General features: G+C 40.2%; 1 protein-coding gene across 1 annotated transcript in view; it reads left to right on the forward strand.

Annotated features, from left to right (window-relative positions):
• The first annotated feature begins 3,943 nt into the window (after positions 1–3,943).
• LOC117487375 (neuronal acetylcholine receptor subunit alpha-7-like) overlaps positions 3,944–21,391 on the forward strand; it is a 40,507-nt gene continuing 23,059 nt past the window's right edge. The window contains exons 1-2 of the mRNA XM_034136012.1: positions 3,944–4,004; positions 18,748–18,887. Coding sequence (XP_033991903.1) covers positions 3,944–4,004; positions 18,748–18,887 — 201 coding nt within the window. The remainder of the gene's footprint in view (positions 4,005–18,747; positions 18,888–21,391) is intronic.

The following is a 21,391-nucleotide window of genomic DNA, read 5'->3' on the forward strand; positions in this document are numbered from 1 at the left end:
ATGTGATACATTTCACAAATAGGGGAACACATTCACACAATGTGGATGTGTATGTAACATCACCTAAGGGAAGTGGATTCAAAAGCTGCTTTTTGAGCCAAGATTGTCTTGCTTAGACTTCAGAGATTTCAAAGCAGGTCCCAAGAGCATTAATTTAGGTTCTACTTTTGAAGGTGCTGCATTAAAGCTCACATCCTTTAAAGTATATGAGCACGAGGCTTCATGTGAATTTCTTCGCTTGATGTAATATTTACACTCTCGCTCAAACACAGAGGCAGCCACATGAAAATGTCCACCTACAGTAAGAGCTGTGAGAAAAATAGTTGATGCAGAGAGACAATAAGTAAAAGTCCAGCAGAACAAAACTCATAAATGATTTAAACTGACTCTATTCATGAACCTAAGCAGCTCTAAGTAGGTCTATGAAGGTGTGACAATTACATTAGTACATGTTATTGTGCTAACTCCACTCCCCACACAATGTATTTGTCTACCCACACATCGCATGCCTCTTGTGTGTTTTATCAAAGTCTCTGTGTTTCTCCCTCACCCTCGTGTGTACCGCTGACCTTTGCACAGTAAACTCCTATAATTATGTGTGAGAGGCCTGACCTTTCTTTGATATCCCATAATAACCTGGAGACAAATGGCTGGCTGGCAGCAGGACAACAGAGCAGGAGCTCGTTGGAAAGAACCAAGATGTACAGATTACCTAAACAAAATGTTTTAATTAATGTTGCTAAGATGATTTTTCATTTGTCAAATGAATACTTTTTTCTAAGAAGATCCCTCCTGACAAGTATGACTGCACAGTTTTCGGATGCAGACACACAGAAATGTGGATTCCCAAAGGCATGCACAAGTACACAGACTTTTGTACAGCTCTGGGACCCTTGTGCTCTCTGCTGCTGTTAAAGCTCTGCGTCTTCCAGACATCAAAGGTATAGCAACTCAGACAAACTAAAACTCATCTGACCCCATTCTATCACACACACATGCACCCTGCTGGGATATTTGATTTGGGAACATGGGTAAGATGGGTGTTTGACCAAATACGCATTTAAAATATCATACTAACTTCAGATTTCACCATTGTCATTGCGGATTTAATCTGTTTTAACTTTTGTTTATGTCGGGTTTACATACGTTTAGGCTAGTGTTTAAAAAAAGAAATAGGACAAGAGGGATGTTGAAGAGAAAAAGGGATTGAGAGAAGAAGGAAAGACGCAATGGTGGCTCCACAACATTTAAGTCCATTAGCAGAACACTTCTCATTTATAAAATATAACAAATCAACAGCTCCCTTTTCTCTGTGCTATTGTTCATCTCCTATCAGTGGATTGATGCGTTTAAATAAGTGAATGAGATAATGCAGATTCCTTTAACAGTCCTCATTTGAGGAAACGTGCGTTGATTTTAAGCACTAAGAATTGAGAGGTATAACATCTACATTGTGGATTTGTAAACCAAGTCCACAAGTAATACATTTTCTCTGATGGTTGATGTTTAAAAATATAAAGTTTGATGTCAACTGGGGGCCAAACCTCTGTGGTGCTTGAGTTAAGTTTTCCTGTCTGGAGGTTTTTAGTGTTAACTGTTAAATATGGTGTGAAAAACAATTGACGGGTCAGATCTAAGTCGATCGGTTTCTGAAGAAGAGTCTCAGATGTATCAAGTTTGCTGGTTGCAATAATCTGCATTTTTTTGTGCATTGTTTTCTGGTGTGTGACATCACCATCACATTATAAACCTGACTTTATGGTTAAAAAACACTCAGCTTACCTTAGTCATGTACGGATGCTTTCATGGCAGTTTTCTGGAGGCAGTATTTTTTACATATCATGGTTACATCAACATAAGTGGAAGAAATATGATGCATGGATGGATTATTTGTCTTGTTTGATAATGTTGATACCTTTCTCATCTGTGTATTACTGCTGACACAGAACAGTGCTGCACGTAATTTCAGCAATATGGAGAGCTCTTCATTAAACTTCAGTTTACTTATTGATAATTTAAGTAAAACAATTAGCATTTATTACAGTTGGCTCCTTGGTAGAGCAAGTAAAAGGATAAAGGTTGTGATCAGAGGTTTCACTGAACCATGGCGTACTAAATCAAATCTAGTAGCATGAATCTCCTCTGATGGAGCTCCACAAGACATAGACATTTGGGATATGAAAAAAAGCAAGAACTGTTGTTAAACCAATGGCACAGGACTGCTTCTTAGATGATACACCCCTGTTCCACTGAGAGGAAGCCAGGCGGTGAGAACATTTGCACAAATGTGAAGCGTTCCCCCTCATTGCGTATCGGATCCTATTTCTGACTGAAATTATTTATGGAATGGAATAAATAGGTCATTTTATTATGAGCCAGGCTGGCACAATAAGGTGACAAATATAACAAAAACGCAGTTGATGAACCTCTTTAAAAAAAGCAAAGAGGGAAATTGCAACCAGACATTGCATTCATAACTGAGAGTCTACAGCTGTGGGCGAAGGAGGGCTGGGTGGTGTTCAGACCCACTTCCAGAGTATGGTTGTGACCTGCTCCAAGAAAAACTAAGATGTGAGATGTGTCTGTTTTGGATGTAACTATGCATTACCTTTATTAAAACCATAATGAATTGTTTTTGGTAATTGAGGGGCAGCTCAGGAAGCTGTAAACATATTGACCCATTATGAATTTTAAAACGCAGACGTGGCGATTGTGTTTCCAAATAATTTCTTATTTTTAATAAAGTAAATACAGAAAAACATTATCATTCATTTGGAGATTTGTCTGTCCACATGATAATTGTAATTCTCTCTTATACTTACAATGCTCAACTATATTCACCAGCTGGTCACTAAATGTGTGTGTCTGCTGTTTGGTGCTGGACATGTTGTTCACTTAAAGATTATCAGAGATATTATAAACTTATTTGAGCACCTTTTATTCTAACAATACTGATAAGAGCATTAATAACTTCACAATGTTGACATAAATGAACTTTGAATCACTTTAAGTTGAACACTTCTGGGAAACATTGCTTTATTGTATGTGAGGTGTGTAAACTTGCTGCCCTTCTGTCAAAACTCTTATTTGTGACCCTGCCAGAAATAAAGAAGCAACACATCCTATAATGCTTATACTAAATATGTGTCATACATTGACCATCAATAAAAGTAATAAAAAACTTTGTGAACCGGTAAGCAAAGTTATAAGGGCCTTAAGGTAACAGTATCTCATGCTCCAATGCAATCATTTGTAGGTCAGCATCAGCATTCACATACATCTGCACACAAACACGTGTTCTCTGTCTACGTCTTGAGACAGGTGAGGGCACGAGACAAAACAGTTGACTTTATAAAGTTAGTGGAGCTTAGTTAGAAACTAACTTTACTTGTTATCGTAAATATGCAACAACAAATATTCTTTAAAGGGAATAACAAATATAGAATGAACAATGAGCGGATTTAAATATCACATAAAGCTAGGCTACATCACTGCAGCATTCAATTAGGAGGACTTGGAAAAGCACGATGGGGTCTTATTAAATGCGAAATGTACCTTGCAATGACACTCTAGCTGCGTATCGTGAAAGTGATCGTCTCTATCAGACATTACATAAACTTTACTGTATTTATTGTCATCGCTGGCTGGCTCTACCTGTTAAATTACAGCAGCCATTTTTCTGGCTAACTCCTGCTCGGACGCGCGCCCCCGTGAAGCGCTGTGTGAGGGAATGTGTTTGTGAAGCAGCGTGAACGCGCCAATCTCAACTACTCCACACTGGTTCAGTCTGTCAGTGTTTTTGATCTCACACACTCCGTCTCCCTCCTCTTCGTCTACTCCAGCCTCATGTTCACACCACAGCCAAGCCGGAGTTGATTCCCTGTCTGCCCGACACTGAGAGCCCGCAGCCGGGGGCCGGCCGAGTCCACACAGCGCTGCCAGGATGAAGTTTTGGGGACCATGTTCGGTTGGATTTTATATTTGTGCGGCCATGCTTATCAAAGGTAGGATTTAAGAAAGTGATAAAGTTGTCTTTGTTTCTTCTTTAGTGAGTGCATGGGTCTGTTTGGATCAATTCAGACTAACAAATGGGTGCTTTTAACGACAAAATCCCTTTTTGTCATGCAGTAGTTTTGCATGTGTTTTGGATAATCTAGACGTGAGTTTATGTTGGTCTTTATCTGTTATTACTTAATTAAAGTAATTAAATAGCAGGTTGTGATCTTTGTTGGAAGGATTAGGCAACTTCTGCTTTACTAACTAAACTACAGGCACTGTTTTGCTAAACAAATCTGTTTTGATGTAAGGATGACACATACATTTAAAAAAATAATATTCAGTAATGAAGCCCAAAGAATCAGTAACATTTGAGTCACCAAATTCAATCGAATAACACTGCTTTGGAAACTTTGAATGACAAATGTGATCTTTTACATTTATTTGAAATACACCTCTTTCTGCACCCTGAATTTACTTTTGTTGGATCTGCTGTGTCTTTTGAAATAATACCATTTATTACACTTAGAGTTATTTTTAAATACGCGCTTGTCCTTGCATTAATGTTTAATTATGTGTGTGCAATTAGATGTGCATGCATGACTCTAACTCTGTACTAAGCTCCATCCCATCATAATCAGCATCATCATGTGCATCTGGGTTGTTAACCTTACCTTACTTTTCTGAAGAAATGCCCTCTATATGTACATGTGTGAGTCTATTTAGGGCAAACGGTGTGAACGTATTTTCACCATGTGCAAACATCAAACCTGCTTCTTTCCTCGCATCTCTGTACCGATCCGTCAGTGGTCATCTCTTTGGGAAGGAGCAAGGGAGGAATGACTAATGGCACCCTAAATGGAGAGATTCAGAGCATAGATTCCCATGACGGGAGGCCTCAACTTTCTTTCATGGACAGTGTGGCTGTCTCATGGTGGGACATCGTGTTCTGTCTTTTGAAGCACTGCAAAAGACATGGCAAAGACAAGTCTTGCAATTTCCAACTGAGTAGAAAATATGTAGGGCTTTTCTTTTTCTTGTTTTCAATTCATAAAAAAACTTCCAACAAGTTGAGGAGGTCTCTGTCTCATCATCATCAGCTTTTATTTGAAGAGACTCTTGGTCCATTATTAAAAGACATACAACACTCGAATATAAAATAAATTGTCTATTTAAGTGACCTTACTTTTGAAGAAATGCTGTAGAAACAATGAAATTATGAAAGTGGAAATAATGGCTCGAGATAGATAGATAGATAGATAGATAGATAGATACATACACACATCACTCCCAACAGTAAGATTATTTTCCTGGGTGTAATGGCGAGTCACGTTCGACTGTTGGCAGGCAAATAGGTTTGCTCACGAGTATTTGTGCGTGGGGATTAAAGAACCAGCTAGCCGCCTGTTGGCCTTGTATGTTTACATTCACTGTACCATTGATAAGCAGCTTTAGTCTATCAAGGGAAACACCAGACAATATTCAAATGAGACTAAATCGGAAAATGTAGTTTTCCTGAGATAGAAACACAGCCCACACAGCTGTGTAGACGGATGATAGAGTGAATGAGACTCCTGAGGTAGTGGACATTTTGTTTTGGTTATTATTCTATATAAAACATCCAACAGCGCTGTGTTCATGTGCAGCAGAAATATAATTCAATCCATATTCCCCATATTTCTGACCCTCTCTGCTTAGGGTGAAGTCACCTGGCAAATATGCTGTAATAATATCTGCTTGATTTCAATGCGACGCCTCATCTCTCTCATCGTATCCCTCTGTCTCTTTAATTTATTCTCTTTCACCCTCACAGACACAGTCGACTTGCATTGTATTTTTTCCATGGTCAGCAATACTTAATTCTTCCCCAGACTTTACATTTTCTCATCACAAAGTTTATGGTACAAGTACTTTTTATGGCCTTGTTCAGCATTATCTGTTCATATTCAGTTATGCGCAAATGTATCACAAGTGGTGCCGTTCGTTCACTGAAAATGCTAACATGGGACTAAAATTAAGACTGGGTTATTTGGAGAAAGAAACAGACATTTGAAAATATGCAATGCTTGGTAAATTGTGCTCAACATGTTGTAAAAGAATGGATGTGGTAGCCACGCACTCAGTGTTGCAACACAACGAAGGTTTTAGCTCCTGGATTAGGATTAAACATCCAATGGTCTTAATGCTCTGAGTCCTCGACCATAGATTATAAATCTCTTGAATGACTCCATCTATCCCAAAATCCATTAACACACAACACCATACGCTCTGATCCCTGCTCACCACTGTAGTTTGTCACATGATGACGGAAATGGTGTGCGAATGGATAGGTCTGTGACTCGTCAGTTGCTTTTAGCAACACAGTGGAAAATGATGGTTCACAGGCACACTGAAATCCATTTAAATACAGAGAAATACACAAAGAGACACCAAGTTGCACAAAGAAGTGAAAAACACTCCCAGTTGGCAGCGGAAGGGCATTGGATTGAAATCGCTTATGTAAAATTGATCTGTTCAGGAAAACTTTGTTCCCAGTGAGCTCTTTTACTGACTGTCATCTTTCTCTCTTCTCTCTGCCTTATGTCTCCTTGACACACCATCATCATTACTGATTTTGTACATTACGCCAACAACATGCTGCCCTTCTCTTGCCTTATTGTCCTTTTTAGTGGTAACAGGCTTCAAAAGTAACCCGTTAACAGTATTGCCAAATATAATTGTTTTGTATACAAAGCAGCTTTGCAAATGAAAGCATGAATAGAGATCTTGGTACGTTTTAAAGATTGGACTTTGCAATTCTGTAGAAAGATTGCTGATATTTGAAGAGGAATAATTTAAATGATCCAACAGCCCATCTTGTTGAAGGCGTAATGAATGAAAATATACATGTTAGGTCTGTTGTAATGACTGCACAACCCTGTCTTAATGAGTCTCACAGGATGTATAACTCGGGTCTGAAGTTTCACCATGCAGCCCATCAAAACTAAGCATCACACGAATTGTGATGAAAGGAACTTTCTTTATGGCTCCATAGCATACAGGACATGCAGGTTTTCCCCTACCTTAATTTTTACCTCTTTTTAAGATTATGTTTCTCCTTCCTGCCCTTCATTTAAAGTCTCCTTCATTTTTGTGACTCCAATTATCAACTCCTATCATCTCACCTCTCTGACTCTCTCCATCTCGCTGTCTTTTTAAACGGGTTAGGCCATGAGCTAGCCACCTGGCCTAAGATGCAGGTCTAACGCCGCTGCACATCTGGAAACTTCACCGCTGACTTCCCACGACTTGTTTCACTAGCAAATGATTAAAAGGGAAATAATGAGGTTCTAGACCGCTGCCAACATAGAAGTGACCTTAATTGAATTGGATGCACACTTGGTTAATTTTAGAGGATGTAACTCTATGTAAGCTACACTCATTCACACATGAATGCATAAACATACAATTACACAATAATAAATGTGTCAATCGAAGTGTTGCACAATTTACATACACGTGTCTTTATGTAAATCATTATTTAAAACAAACAGCATGTTGCAATATGCTACCACAACTCATATTTTAGTGTTTGTATTGTTCTAGCTTCGAGATGTAAATTGTATTTTTCAGATGTAACAGCTTCAGACAAACAATTATTTGATGTGGGAGTATCTCTCTTATCACCATTTTATTGCATGCAGTGTTATCTTTTTTTCTCTTACTATTTCTCCTATACTCTTATACACTGGCAGAAGATATTTGCATCAGAATGACTGTAGATGTCAGAGTTCCCGTTAGAATATTTTTTTGCCGGTCAAAATGTCCGTTTAGTTTAAATCTTCCGGACAAAATTAGAAAAGTGCCGGTTAAAGGTCTTCTTTGTTATTTATTGAGCTTTAAAACAAATTGATATGATTCAATAGTAATAATCTATCATTTATCTATAAATCTACTAATTATAGTAGATTAACTATTCAAAAGTGTACAGTAACTTACAACTAGAGAATGCAATTCCTGAAGAAATTGCTAGTGGGAATGCTTTATGCTGAAAAGCTGACGCTAAACTGCTATGCTGAAATGTAATGTGTAAGAAGAAAGTGAAGAATTTAGATTGAAATGATACATGAACACTGGGGGTTTGAATGTGTGATGAGAGAAGAAAAGAAAGTAAAAAGGCTTGGAAAAGCAGCAGAATATTTGAACTGCAAACTTTTGAACTAACTTGATGGCGAATGATCTGTCGCTATGCCAACGGCATTTGATGACATCCCATAATACGCTTAGATGCGTTGATGGCTGCATCGTTACCAAACCTGTGAAGTTTTGGGCCGTTTGGAGCATTTTCACTGAAGTTATGAGAAAACCGTGTTTCATGGCGAGCATTGTGTTGCCATGGCAATGGCATTTGAAGAAATCTCAAAACAGTCCCGTAGATGTCTTCACGGCTGGACTGTTAGCACAAATGTGAAGTTTGAGCACTTTTTGAACATTTTCATAGGAGTTATAGTGACATCGTCTTTTATGGCGAGGGATACACAATGGAAACGGCAAGTGATGAAACCCCATAATTGACGTAGAGCTGTTGAGGGCTGGACCGTTAACCATTATCTGAAGTGTGGTGCTGTTTTGACCCTTTTCATAGACGACAACATCGTGTTTTATGGCGAGGGATGCGTTTCCATGGAAACGGCATATGGTGAGATGTCAGATTTGATGTAGAGCTGTTGAGGCATGGAGAGGTGATATACAGGTGAAGATTGTGGGACGACCGGACTGTGTCCATTGGAGCTACAGCGACATCGTGTTTTATGGTGAGGAATGCGTTTCCATGGCAAGAGCCTATGGTGAGATCTCAGATTTGGTGTAAAGCTGTTGAGGCATGGACCGGTGATATACAAGCGAAGTTTGGGGGACGATCGGACCTTGTCCATTGGAGTTACAGCGACATCGTGTTTTATGGCGAGGGATGCGTTTCCATGGAAACGGCATATGATGACACCCCATAATTGACGTAGAGCTGTTGAGTGCAGGACCATTAACCATTATCTGAAGTCTGCTGCTCCGAACATGTCAGTTGGAGCTATGACATCATCGTGTTCCATGACACAGGTGTTTATATTTGAGCTAACGACGTGTCCAGAGATCAAAGGTTTCCATGGTGATTTGCAGTAATCAGTGAGAGGAGAACATTTTCATTGTTCTGAATGAGAGATAAACCTCTTACATGTGAACGTTTTGTTGAAGAACCGTAACAGATATCGGTGAAATTTCAAAGCGTGAAGCATGTCAAGGAACTTGAGCATCTGAAGTGTGCTTTTTGTGTACTTTCGGGTTAATAATGTGGCCTTTTTGGCAGATTAACTAAAGGTGTGCGGCTGCTGTGGTGGGGAAAGATAAGGCTGCACTTACAATGGGGTTTAATGGAGACATGTTGAGAGTTTTTGTCACTTCATGCCCTCAAGAGGCATTTTGTTTAATTATTTTGCTTAATTATTTTTTTCTTTCCCACTAAATAACACGGGAATAATAGACGGAGCGCTCTCTCCTTCTCCTGACAGCCCGCCAGTATCATGCCGCTCGCGGATCCAGTAATGAGTGACCCGACAGTAAAACTAAACATATCTATAACTAGTTTAGGTAGTTTGAGAGGTCATTCAAATAGCTACGTGTGATATTCTAACCTGAAGTGTGTGTTTTGTTCCGCTCACCGCTGCAGGTGATCATGCAGAGCTGTGTGTCGACTCGTCAGCAGCAGCTGATCTCTCTCTCCCGTCAGATTAGACTTTACTCGCGTTTATGTCCATATCGATCAGATCTAGCTAGTTATAGCTAATGATATGACTACCTGCTTATTAAAAGACACCTAAACAATAAGCGTCGCTATGCAACCGGGTGAGGCCACAAAGTATAGCGTAGCATTATGCATTTGTTTACATGCCCACCGGAACCCTGAGGCATTACCAACAGATCAACGCACAATCAACCCATACAGGACATCTCTTTCTCCACATTAAGTGTTAGACATTATAATTGACTATTCTTGTCCGTCACATACTCTTTTGTCTGTCACATACTATTCTTGTCTGTCACATAAGTGGCGCAACTGATGCGGTATTGCGCTAAGGGGGAATTATTTTGACCGGACATTTTGACCGGAGAGATTTAGATTTGCTGGTCTTCAGCATATTTTACCGGTCATAGTCCGGTAATTACCGGCTAACGGGAACTCTGGTAGATGTGTAGCATTTGTTTTGGGGTTGATGGTTCAGGCCCTCGGGGAGTGGCCAGGGCCGGCCCGTAGCACTGGCGTTATAGATGTTCGCCTAGGGCGCCAAATCTAGGGAGGCGCTGCGCTGGTAGAATCTTTTTTTGACCATTGGTGCTCATCCTAATTTTCAATATTATATTCATAATGAAGTAAATGTAACACCCTTTTCACCCCGGTTACACTTTTCATTTGCCCTGTACGATGGGCGCTGTAAGTGATGAAAATGGGGGATGTTGGCTTATCAGGCGCCCGCAGCTCACAGCCAAAGTGCGAGGGAGCGTGGGAGCGTGGGAGGGAGAGAGGGAGAGAGGGAGAGAGGGAGAGAGGGAGAGAGGGAGAGAGGGAGAGAGGGAGAGAGGGAGAGAGGGAGAGAGGGAGAGAGGGGAGAGAGGGAGGGCGCACCGGTACCGGCGCTGTTGTTATTAGAATCTGGTGCTAGCTGCTCTAACGGATATAAGAAGAAGATGTTTCTACAATAATGTGGAGGGAGAGTCCTCTCCAGACAGACTGAGAGGCTGATAACTACAGCTCAGTGAGGTAAAGGGCTCTTGAGTATTTAGTTAGTTAACTTTAGTCTAAGTTATCTCAGTGGGTCTGAAACGTTTTGATCACAATTTTTGTAAACACATATTTCAAAGGCACTCCTTTATAATTATTGGGATAAACAGGTTTGAAATCATTTCAATGTATACTATAGGACAGTAAACCAAAAATATCGTTTAAAACTGGAGAGATAAAAAAATATTCATGAATAAATAAATGTTAACTAGGTCAAATAAGATATGAAAGAACAACAAAAATAAAATAAGTTACATTTATTTGTTATTGGCTATGGTAGGTTGTTGGTTATGTTCACACACTTATTTGATTATTAAAATGTAAACCGATCTTTTTCATATGGGTGTTTTAGAGTTGTACCCCCTAGATCTAGTAGTAATTCTGCTCAAAGTGCACAAGATTGAAGCATTTTACTTTAAAATGTTAAAGCATACCCCCGGACCCCCCTAGAGGATGTGACGTCCACCCCCCATTCTATTGTGTATTCTTTGGATACTCTATTGACCTTTATCTTTTCTACTGTACGATTCTCTGGCTGGGGCACCAGGTAAAATCTCGCCTAGGGCAGCAAATTGTCTAGAGCCGGCCCTAGGAGTGGCAGTCTGTCAGCGGTGTCTTTGTGCAGCCCTATCCTCCAGGTTTATAACTCTGGTCCCTCTGTCCCAGAGCATTCTGGGATAAGAGCCCTGTTATGTTCCAGACCAGAACATAGACATAGATATATCCTCTTCTGAGAAGTAGCTAGCATGTTGACCAACAATAAGATTACTCTAATCTTAATAATGAGGTATTTGTTTCACAGTAGTGTGACTTCTATGTTAGTACTTAGACCAAAGGAAAAACTTAATGTCAGCATGTAATTCAAGGTGGAGCACAACTGAACTACAATCAAGTCTTTTTTAAAAGCCTTATTATCTTGATCCTTTATTCAACACAGCCTTTTCAAGTGAATAATACATTGTTGGGCCTGAGTAAGCGACAAAAAACATAGGCCGAGACACCTGCCAAAAAAAGTTAACAACCAACAGTATATGTTTTCCTGGATACTTTTTCCTTTCTAAGAAATTATTTGGGGATCTTAAAACAAAGACAGAATTTGGTAGGCACTTCACTCGCCCAACTGAAACTGGTGAAGCCACATAGAAGCATTGGTTGAACTTAATATGCATTTTGTGTTATTGTGGAGTTTTAATATGAAGGATCTTTTCATGGTAGTTATGGACTGTTATGATTAAAGCAAGAAATAACTCAATGTTAACCTACATACATATGGGCATGTGAGTTTTATATGAAGACAGATTAGAAAATATGAGTACCTTCAGCATTAGCCTTAATATTCAAGCATTGTGTTTGCAGCTCGTTTCAATAAATGCACCCCAAGCATATGTTGAGCATCAAAATAGCCATTGATCCATTTTCTATCCACTAATAGTTTCATTACTTTCCAATAAGTTGTATTCCGAAAGCCTGTATCTCTGTAAAAAATTAAGTGAAATTCTTTTTCTGGGTTCCCCAATATCAATAATAGCTCTAAAATCCAGTCTTGCATGATAATGGATTACCTATACATAAGCATGGTAGAGTATCTTGGCAGAGAGACAAACGAACAAAGCTTTCATCGTGTGTGTGTGTGTGTGTGTGTGTGTGTGTGTGTGTGTGTGTGTGTGTGTGTGTGTGTGTGTGTGTGTGTGTGTGTGTGTGTGTGTGTGTGTGTGTGTGTGTGTGTGTGTGTGTGTGTGTGTGTGTGTGTGTGTGTGTGTGTGGTGTGTGTGTGTGTGTGTGTGTGTGTGTGTGTGTGTGTGTGTGTGTGTGTGTGTGTGTGTGTGTGTGTGTGTGTGTGTGTGTGTGTGTGTGTGTGTGTGTGATGTGTGTGTGTGTGTGTGTGTGTGTGTGTGTGTGTGTGTGTGTGTGTGTGTGTGTGTGGTGTGTGTGTGTGTGTGTGTGTGTGTGTGTGTGTGTGTGTGTGTGTGTGTGTGTGTGTGTGTGTGTGTGTGTGTGTGTGTGTGTGTGTGTGTGTGTGTGTGTGTGTGTGTGTGTGTGTGTGTGTGTGTGTGCGTGCGTGCGTTTGTGGGGACAGCGGCTCAGCCTAGATGTGTTTAGCTGAGCTCATCGGGGGCACAAACACACCCTGATGTAAGAGGTGGTCATTTAGTGCTCTGCATAAAATAGCTTTCCTGTTGTTTTTTTTGTGTGCGTATGTGTATGAGAAAGGGAGAGGGAGAATGTGTCCCTTCGGGCCGTCTGTGTTTGGATACCCTGTGTCTGATGAGTGTGTTTGGGAGCCTCATCTGAACGCATTGACCCAGTACAAAATATTCCGATGGGACAGAAATGCCTAGCTGATTTTTTGGGTGCGTGTCTGACAGAGAGTGAACAATAATTATTTGCTTGAGTGTACGGTTCTTGTATTTTCAGATGCCATCTCAAACAAAAACAGTTCACAGTCGACACATCATTTGCATAACAAATGTCACCTTTTATCTGTTTATTTGACCTCGATTGCCCTTATATTTCTATAGAAATCCCACCATTTCTTCAGATGATGCTAACTAACTGTTAAGAGCCTGCACTGATCATGCCCATGAATGAATTTCTAGCTGATTGTTTATTTTTACGCAAACTGATCGGCTCTAGAATTGCACAATGCAAAAAGAACAAGGACACTGAAAGCTGAAATACACAAGTCAATTCAGGACAAGAAAGAGTGACTAAAAGGAGAAATAAAGGAAACAAGAGATGGATCAAAAGAGGGGATATCACAAGATTTGAGAAGGTTTGTAAAGGGATAAAGCTACTGATAGAGTGAGAGAGGTGCAGTCAGAATTGAGAAGATTGCAACTGTGGAAAAGGAGTGAGATATTGCAGAGGATTTTACATGAGAAATAAAGAAGGTGTAAAGAATTGGGATTAGAGTAGGAAAGCTTTAGAGGAAGTGAGGAAGGAGGATGGGAAGAATGTGCTGCCATCTGAAATGTAGTTTTCCTCTCCAGCTTGCACACTATATGGAAATATTTAATTTTAGCTGATGCTAAGCAAGATTTTCCTTATTTTCCTTCCATGTATGCAGCTGTCCAATCCTGACTCAGTAGTGGCCGTTATCATCAATATCATTTTTTTTAAGACCATCCCCCTGTTGTGATGGTATTCAATAGGCGCATTCACACCGCAGTACTTTTCCCACAAAGGTTCATGAGAACTTAGTTCATGAGAACTCTTTAGTTCTCATGAACTAAGTACAGATCGCGTTCACACCGGAATAAGTTCCTGGGGAAGGATTAGGCAAATGAAGCCGCTGACGTCACTTCTTCTTCTTCTGCTTTGGGTTTACTGGCAGGCCGCAAACAACTTCACGGCGTATACTGCCGCCCGGAGTCCCCGGCCGGAAGTCCCCGGAGTTGGGGACTGGCTTCAGTAGAAGCTGCTGAGACTCCCAGCAGCTTCTACTGAAGCCTTCCGAGTAAATCGCCAGAACGCCGACACCTCCTCATCTCCACCGCTCCCATGTTTTCTTTTGTGTTGCCATAAGTTAGTCTCTTTGCGTTTGTGCACTGGGCTAATGCTAATGCTAATGCGAGGATAATAAAATGGCGGCTTCACAAAACTTTTTGGGAGTTTTACGGGGCGTGGTTTGCATTTCCGCCCAGCCAATCAGACATAGGAACCTTTTTCTCCCACGAAAGTCCCTGCTCTCTAGCAGGGACGGAAAAGGGGGTAAAAAAGGTTCTGATTAACTAATTTTAGTTCCGGCTCTTTTTGGTGTGAACGCGACATTTCGGAACTATATCGGAACTAAAGTGGGAAAAGTACTGCGGTGTGAACGCGGCTAATTCTTAAAGTGTTCCTTCTCAAAGGAAGCACCAAACATAATGTATGTCCTCAGCGTTAGAATGGCTCTAAAACTTAACATTCGGGCCTGAAGCCTCTCCTGGTTCAGACTGATTGAAAGGTGACACATTCTCAGACTCATTGTCTTATCCCTACAGCACACAAATCAAAAAATATAAGGATATACAGAACAAAAGTACATCTACGTGTCTCACATTTTTCATTTCCTTTCAATTCTCTTTTCAAAAGATTCACTAGAGATAGCTCTAACATCCAATATTCTTCTAATAAATGTCGTTGAGGAAAAACGCTCACAAAGAAAATTGGCTTGGTCTCAAAGGAGGCGTTATGAATGTGAGAGATGTATTCATATTTGTGGGGTTCTGCCGAGCTGACATAAAAAGTCCCTGTGGGAGCAGATGCACTCTGGGTCCTTGAGGTGCCCAGGAGCAGTCTGCCTCTGCTTATTGAACTAGAAATAATTCAATATGCAGACATCCTGGAGCTCAGGGATAACATCAATGTGCTAGATCATTGGTTTTAGGCTAACATGCATACATCTGTTTATACACGCTTGAAAACATGTAAAACTACAAAAAAAGGTGTGTTTCTGCGGGTTGTTTTTGCAAAGTTATTATGAGCAAAAAGGAGATGAACAATTCTGAATGAAGATAGAAAGATTCACCTTTTTTTGGTCACTTGGGAAGGGTTCAGAATCCAGGACCGGTTCCTATAGATTGTCTTTGCATGCCTCTGTGACCATTGATTTCTCCTATTAATACTGTCTGACAGTTTAAAAGTTGAAATGCCTCATTACATTTTTTTTCAATTATTTTTTTTTTTTAAATGTTACATGTATTTTTCTTCATCCCATGTTCAGCCTTAATTGGTTAGAAAGTCATTCATGTTCTCACTTACAATTTTTTTCATCACGAACAATGTTTATTTAAATAAAAAGCTTCAATAAGAAATGTTGACATAGTGTTATGTTTTTGCTCAAAATGAATCTGAACCTCAAGGTTAATTTGTATAAAAAATAACATTTGCCAAAAAAAAACTCTTTAAAAAATGGTTTTGACAATTGCCTTTCTTTCAGAACACCTTTTTGAAGGGTGTTTTCAATCGAACTCTTTAAATAAAAGGTCAAGGATGGTGAACAGGGAGATGAACAAGAAATGCTGAACAAACGACAAATCTCCCAGCTCTCTTAGCTCCTTCCCCAACTCTCATTCTCTTCCGCTGCTGGAGTTTGTTTGATGAGGCCTCTCACTGGGTTTTGAAAATGATGTCTTCTCTCCAGCTTCTCATATCAGATTAATTAGTGAGATGATAGAAAAAAAAACAATCTAATGGAAGTATCCGTTCATCCCTGGCGTATGCTGCACACGTTTGTTGGCAAATTAAATCTGAAGTGGTTTATATTGAATGTGATTATTACATTTTTCCAAAAGCTGTTTTATGGCACAAGCGGCCTCAAAGACTGAGTTTTACATTTTCTTCACTGAATGCATTAGTTTTGTTGTGTTTGTTTGGACATCAGTTTAAAATTCACAGTCAAATACATGTTGAAACACAGGAAAAGGTTTGTAGAAAAGCAGCTGTAGATTAGGGTGCAGTTACATTTGACTGCATGTGCATATGCAGATGTACTTAGATGGACATATGTATTACTTTGCCGTGCCATGTATTGATTCACTGAGCCATTAGAGCAACTGCTTGGGTGTCCAAACCAACATGTGAACATACAAAGAGACAGAAAAACAATATCATGTCAATCCAACTTCCACATGAGGTAGAGGAAGATACAGTTGCTTGAATAGAGAGGATGCGGTCGGATGTATTTATCAGTCTGTGTGGCTCCATAGAGCAGCGAAAGGGATTCTGCTGTGCAGATCAGCTTCTCGTAACTCCTCTGTCTCTGACCTCAGGCTTGTTCCTGCCATAACTCTCCTCATTACAGCCTTAATGGGCCAATCAACAGCGTTACGGGCCGAAGGCACACTCCTCTCCTCTTCACAGTCTTGCAGTGCTGTAGCGCTCGCTCCCCTCCTTCTCTGTAATACTCTGTCTTTGTTACCCAACCACCCTATGTCTGTATCTGATACTCTCTGCATCCACATTCCCCATTGCATGTGTATATGAGGTATTCATCCTAATGTGTATGCTGATAGTGATGAGTTTTTGTATGTCAATGACAGGCCTTTGTTTATAGGAAATGTTTGTTTTGTGTTCATTTAGTTTATGCCTGCTCTTGATTCCTTTTGTATGTGTGCATAAATAGTGTCTTTGACAATATGTGAGTTTGTTGTACAGATGTACTAGAGTGCTCACTTTTCTAATTATAATGCTCACCAATGTATGTTTTTCATAATTTTAGATCTGTCATTTTAGAAATAACTTACCTGGTGGGCCTATACATTTTAAAACCCTGGACCTTGTCACAAAATGCATTGTCATTAAGCTCAACAGAAAGCTGTTTTCTTAAATAAATGTGTTTTTAGACTACAGGCAGGCTATGCATAGTTACAAATAATAGACCATAAAATGTTCACACTGCATATCCTAAGATCAGTTATGTTTGACATTGTGGCCAATATCAATCCAATACCACTCTAAAAACGAATTCTTCTAAATTGGCGTCCATGTGTATGGTGTCATTACATATCCACTCATTCATGCTGTGGCAGGACATTTAAAATGCTCTTTGCTTTCGCACTGCAGCCACCGATCATTACAACAGATTTGTGTCACATAAGGACAAAACACAGATTTCACTTGCAGAGTGAAGTTTGCAGTCTCTTCTTTTGGTTTTAAAATGCAGATTAGCAAGATCAGCGACTCCTAACAATGTGGTGTGATTGTTTTTGTGTAAGAGCGTAGGTGTTTGTGTGTCTCTGTCTCAGTTTATTTTGGGACAAATAGACCGTGTGAAATGTGTTTAGAAGGTGAGGTAGAGAGGATCAATAATGGTGATGAGTCGGGCCAAAAAACACATCACTGTAATCACCCGGACCTTAAGGTGTGTGTGTGTGTGTGTGTGTGTGTGTGTGTGTGTGTGTGTGTGTGTGTGTGTGTGTGTGTGTGTGTGTGTGTGTGTGTGTGTGTGTGTGTGTGTGTGTTGTGTGTGTGTGTGTGTGTGTGTGTGTGTGTGTGTGTGTGTGTGTGTGTGTGTGTTGTGTGTGTGTGGTGTGTGTGTGTGTGTGTGTGTGTGTGTGTGTGTGTGTGTGTGTGTGTGTGTGTGTGTTGTGTGTGTGTGTGTGTGTGTGTGTGTGTGTGTGTGTGTGTGTGTGTGTGTGTGATTTGTGTTATGTGATGGTGTGTGTGTGTGTGTGTGTGTGTGTGTGTGTGTGTGTGTGTGTGTGTGTGTGGTGTGTGTCGTGGGTGTGGTGTGTGTTGTGTGGGTGTGTGTGTGCTGTGGCTGTAAGTGTGGTGTGTGTGTGTGTGTGTGTGTGTGTCAATTACACTGATATGTGTTTATTAAAACTTTCCGCTCAACAGCCAACCCTTTTACCTTATACATGTTTATGCCAAAGGCAAGTTTACAGGAAGTACTTTGAATCACGGGATATTCCGATATGGACTGCCCGTTACAGGGCGGCGCCGTTTGCAAGTCAATCAGGTACATTTATAATCTGGCTGCAAGCTTGTGCCCAGCAAGGAAGGGTATCAAAGGTTGGAAATTACATTTTAGCTAGTTTCCAGATTAGAATCAGGCATCAGTGCACAGAAGCCGGTCCAAGTACAATTTGCAGGATAAGAGGATGACCCCACCCCAGCCACATAACACTGATAGCATTTTCATTTTGTTTTTAAACCTGTCATGGAACATCATAAATTGAGCACTACATTTACCGTTTAAAATGCAAATGGAAAGACACACCCTATCTGTAAATCAAAGAGAGACCTTCAGATATTCTGCAGTGAATAGAGGGGAGTACCTTGATCTCTGATATATGAGGTAATTTGTTTTTCAAACAAACCTACCTGAGAAGTGTGAACTTCCATTCGCAAATGTTGGTGCTTAGTTTTAAACAACTTTTAGTGTAGATGCTGCCTTATAATCAAAAATAACCATCAGACAAATCAGGTTTGTCTCTTGTTTCTTTTGTTTCCTCTAGGATCCATGCAGGGAGAGCACCAGAGGAAGCTGTACAAGGAGCTGCTGGCTAACTACAACCGGCTGGAGAGACCGGTGGTCAATGACTCCGCCCCCATCCTGGTGGAGCTGGGCCTCACACTGCTGCAGATCATAGACGTGGTGAGGGAGACAGCTTTTACTTCTCTTCTATATGTGATGTGTGTTTGTTAGTGGCAGGGTGTCTAGTTTCGGTAGTGTTTAGTTTCGGTAGTGTAGAATGTTGGAAACGTGACAATATACAACGTTTGTGTTTTGTTGAGCATACAGTTTGTTGCTTAATTGAAAGCTGAAGTGAAATTGTACCACTACGCTGGTGACTTATTTACATCGGAGGTATTTAGAGTGTCTTTACATATCGGAAACTGTAAAAATACCTAAAAACCGCTCAGTCATCTCATTGTCGACATTGGAATCTTAGTAAAATAATATTCCTGTCTATAAATAATAATGCATGATGAAGAAATGCCAAGTAAAGAGCCCCACTAAAAAGGAGATAACATGCTTGAAAAAAAAGAGTCACTAATTGAGTAGTATAAGTGCTAATAGAGAAGTAAGAAAAACAGGTGTTTGAAGCTTAAGGAATGAATGAACAGTGATACATCCAAAGGTAGATTAGGTTTATAGAATAGTGATAAATGTTTGCCGAAGTAATGCACTCCTGAACCTCTAAAGTTGGCTGAGCCTAGCTGATTTTTTGGCTGCTCCTCCAAAGCAGATTGTAGTCAGGTTGCATCCAGACCACTGGTATCCCTTCATGAAAAGGCGCATGGCTAACGCTAGCGCCCATCAATCCAGCATTAGTACCACCAAATGATGCTCCAGCAGAATAAAGGCAGGTTTCTACAGTATTGTCAACATTTTTGACTTGGCTCAACTTTTGAGCCAGCTGCCAGTTAGGCTGCAAAAGCACGGTGTGGTGTATCACATGCCTGCAAGCAAACAATCCTGGTAGATAACTTTGTAGCATGAATGACATATTTGTGCTGTTTACCTCATCTATTAATGTGTTCAAAGGCTTGCTGCTGTGATTACCTTTCCCGAGTTGTAAAATCTTGATTGTGAGGTTGTATTGTTTTGCCATACGATGAGCCTTAACCACAGGAATATGTTACTGAAAAACAGTTCCTAGATGTCTCAACAGTACCCTGACATAATTCAACGCAGTCCATAACATAATTTTATTGCAGTGATGTTTTCTGTCTGAAGTGTTTGCTCTTTAAGATTAGTTGCTGATAGAAGCATTAACTTTGCTTACTGTAATAAGAGGTGTCAAACTAGGAGCCACTGTACTGACACAGTGTTGTGTTTATCTGAGTCTGGGCACCCTGACACATTCCCAGTTATCACAATATACTATTCCTTTCTCTCTGCAGCCCATGACCCAGAAATCGTTCCTGATCCACAATCTTTGATGAATTTTCAAACCTTAAAAATGTGGTTCAGCGTAGCAGTAGGACTCATTAACCACCAGAGAGGATCAAAAACCTGCAAGACACTTCACTAGCTGCATGTACATTTTTACATCAGCCCGTCCGTGAAGTAACTTTAGGGAAAGTGTTAGCATGGTCTCTGAGTATCATACCAGCCAGATGTTTGCTGTCAGAACAGATGGATCTACAATTTCATTGGGAGAGTTTTTCTCCCACGGGGTCTCCTCATTTTCACAGAGGGGTAATTTAGGAATGTTTAACAGAGACGAGAAGTGAAAAAATAACTTAATTTACAAACTCTGGTTATGTGGCCATCATACTGTAGGAGGAGGATGGTGCAAAAGCTATCTGCATGTCCCATGACTGGTTGGGAAAATAAGTTAGGGGGTAAAATGACAGTTATTATTGTCACTCACACTTTGAGCAGGGCGCTTACCAACAGTACGTAAATACTTATATTGGGAACACTGGGACTGAACAAGAAAGCTCATTCAACCTTGCCAGAGGGACTGCATTTAAGTTAAAAAGAGATTTCCTTTAAAACACCTTTCAACCCACATCCAACAATAAACCTACATTTTTTCCCTAGCCCCCAGACAATTTAATAACTAGGTAACTTGTTGCTCGGAGATAAGATGTTGTGATTTTTAAACAACAAAATAGAAAGATTTGTATCTACCTGAAAATAATTTGCAACAGTATGTGGGATTGCTTCAATAATGTAGTGGTAACTGATGGTTTGAGACCCAGAGGTCAGCTAGTACACTATAACCTTAATGTTCAGTTGTCATGGGAACACCGACGTTCAACTCATTTATTCATCAGCTTTGAAGTAAAGCTTCAGCGACCCTTTAGCGGCTGGATTTCCAGGGAAAGAATCGACCACGACGGGAGGTAGAGTTGCAAACCATGGTGACTTTTATTTATCAAACGCCACAAGAGAACAGACAGCCAGCATGTAGGTGTTCACCACTCTCTGTACATGTTCACCGCCCTCTCTCCGACTGAAGACTGGCACATTTATAGAGGATCTTCCAAGGATGTAATTGGGAGAAACCATTCACAGGTGATAATAATAAATACACATATCATCACAATTGCCATAAAGAACATCCACCATATTATGTTCATAGCATAATTAGTTGTCCATAGCCATCTGCTAAGTTAACCCCAAAACAAACATTACAACTGACC

This window comes from Trematomus bernacchii, unplaced genomic scaffold, assembly GCF_902827165.1.
Source record: "Trematomus bernacchii unplaced genomic scaffold, fTreBer1.1, whole genome shotgun sequence".
Classification (NCBI taxonomy): domain Eukaryota; kingdom Metazoa; phylum Chordata; class Actinopteri; order Perciformes; family Nototheniidae; genus Trematomus; species Trematomus bernacchii.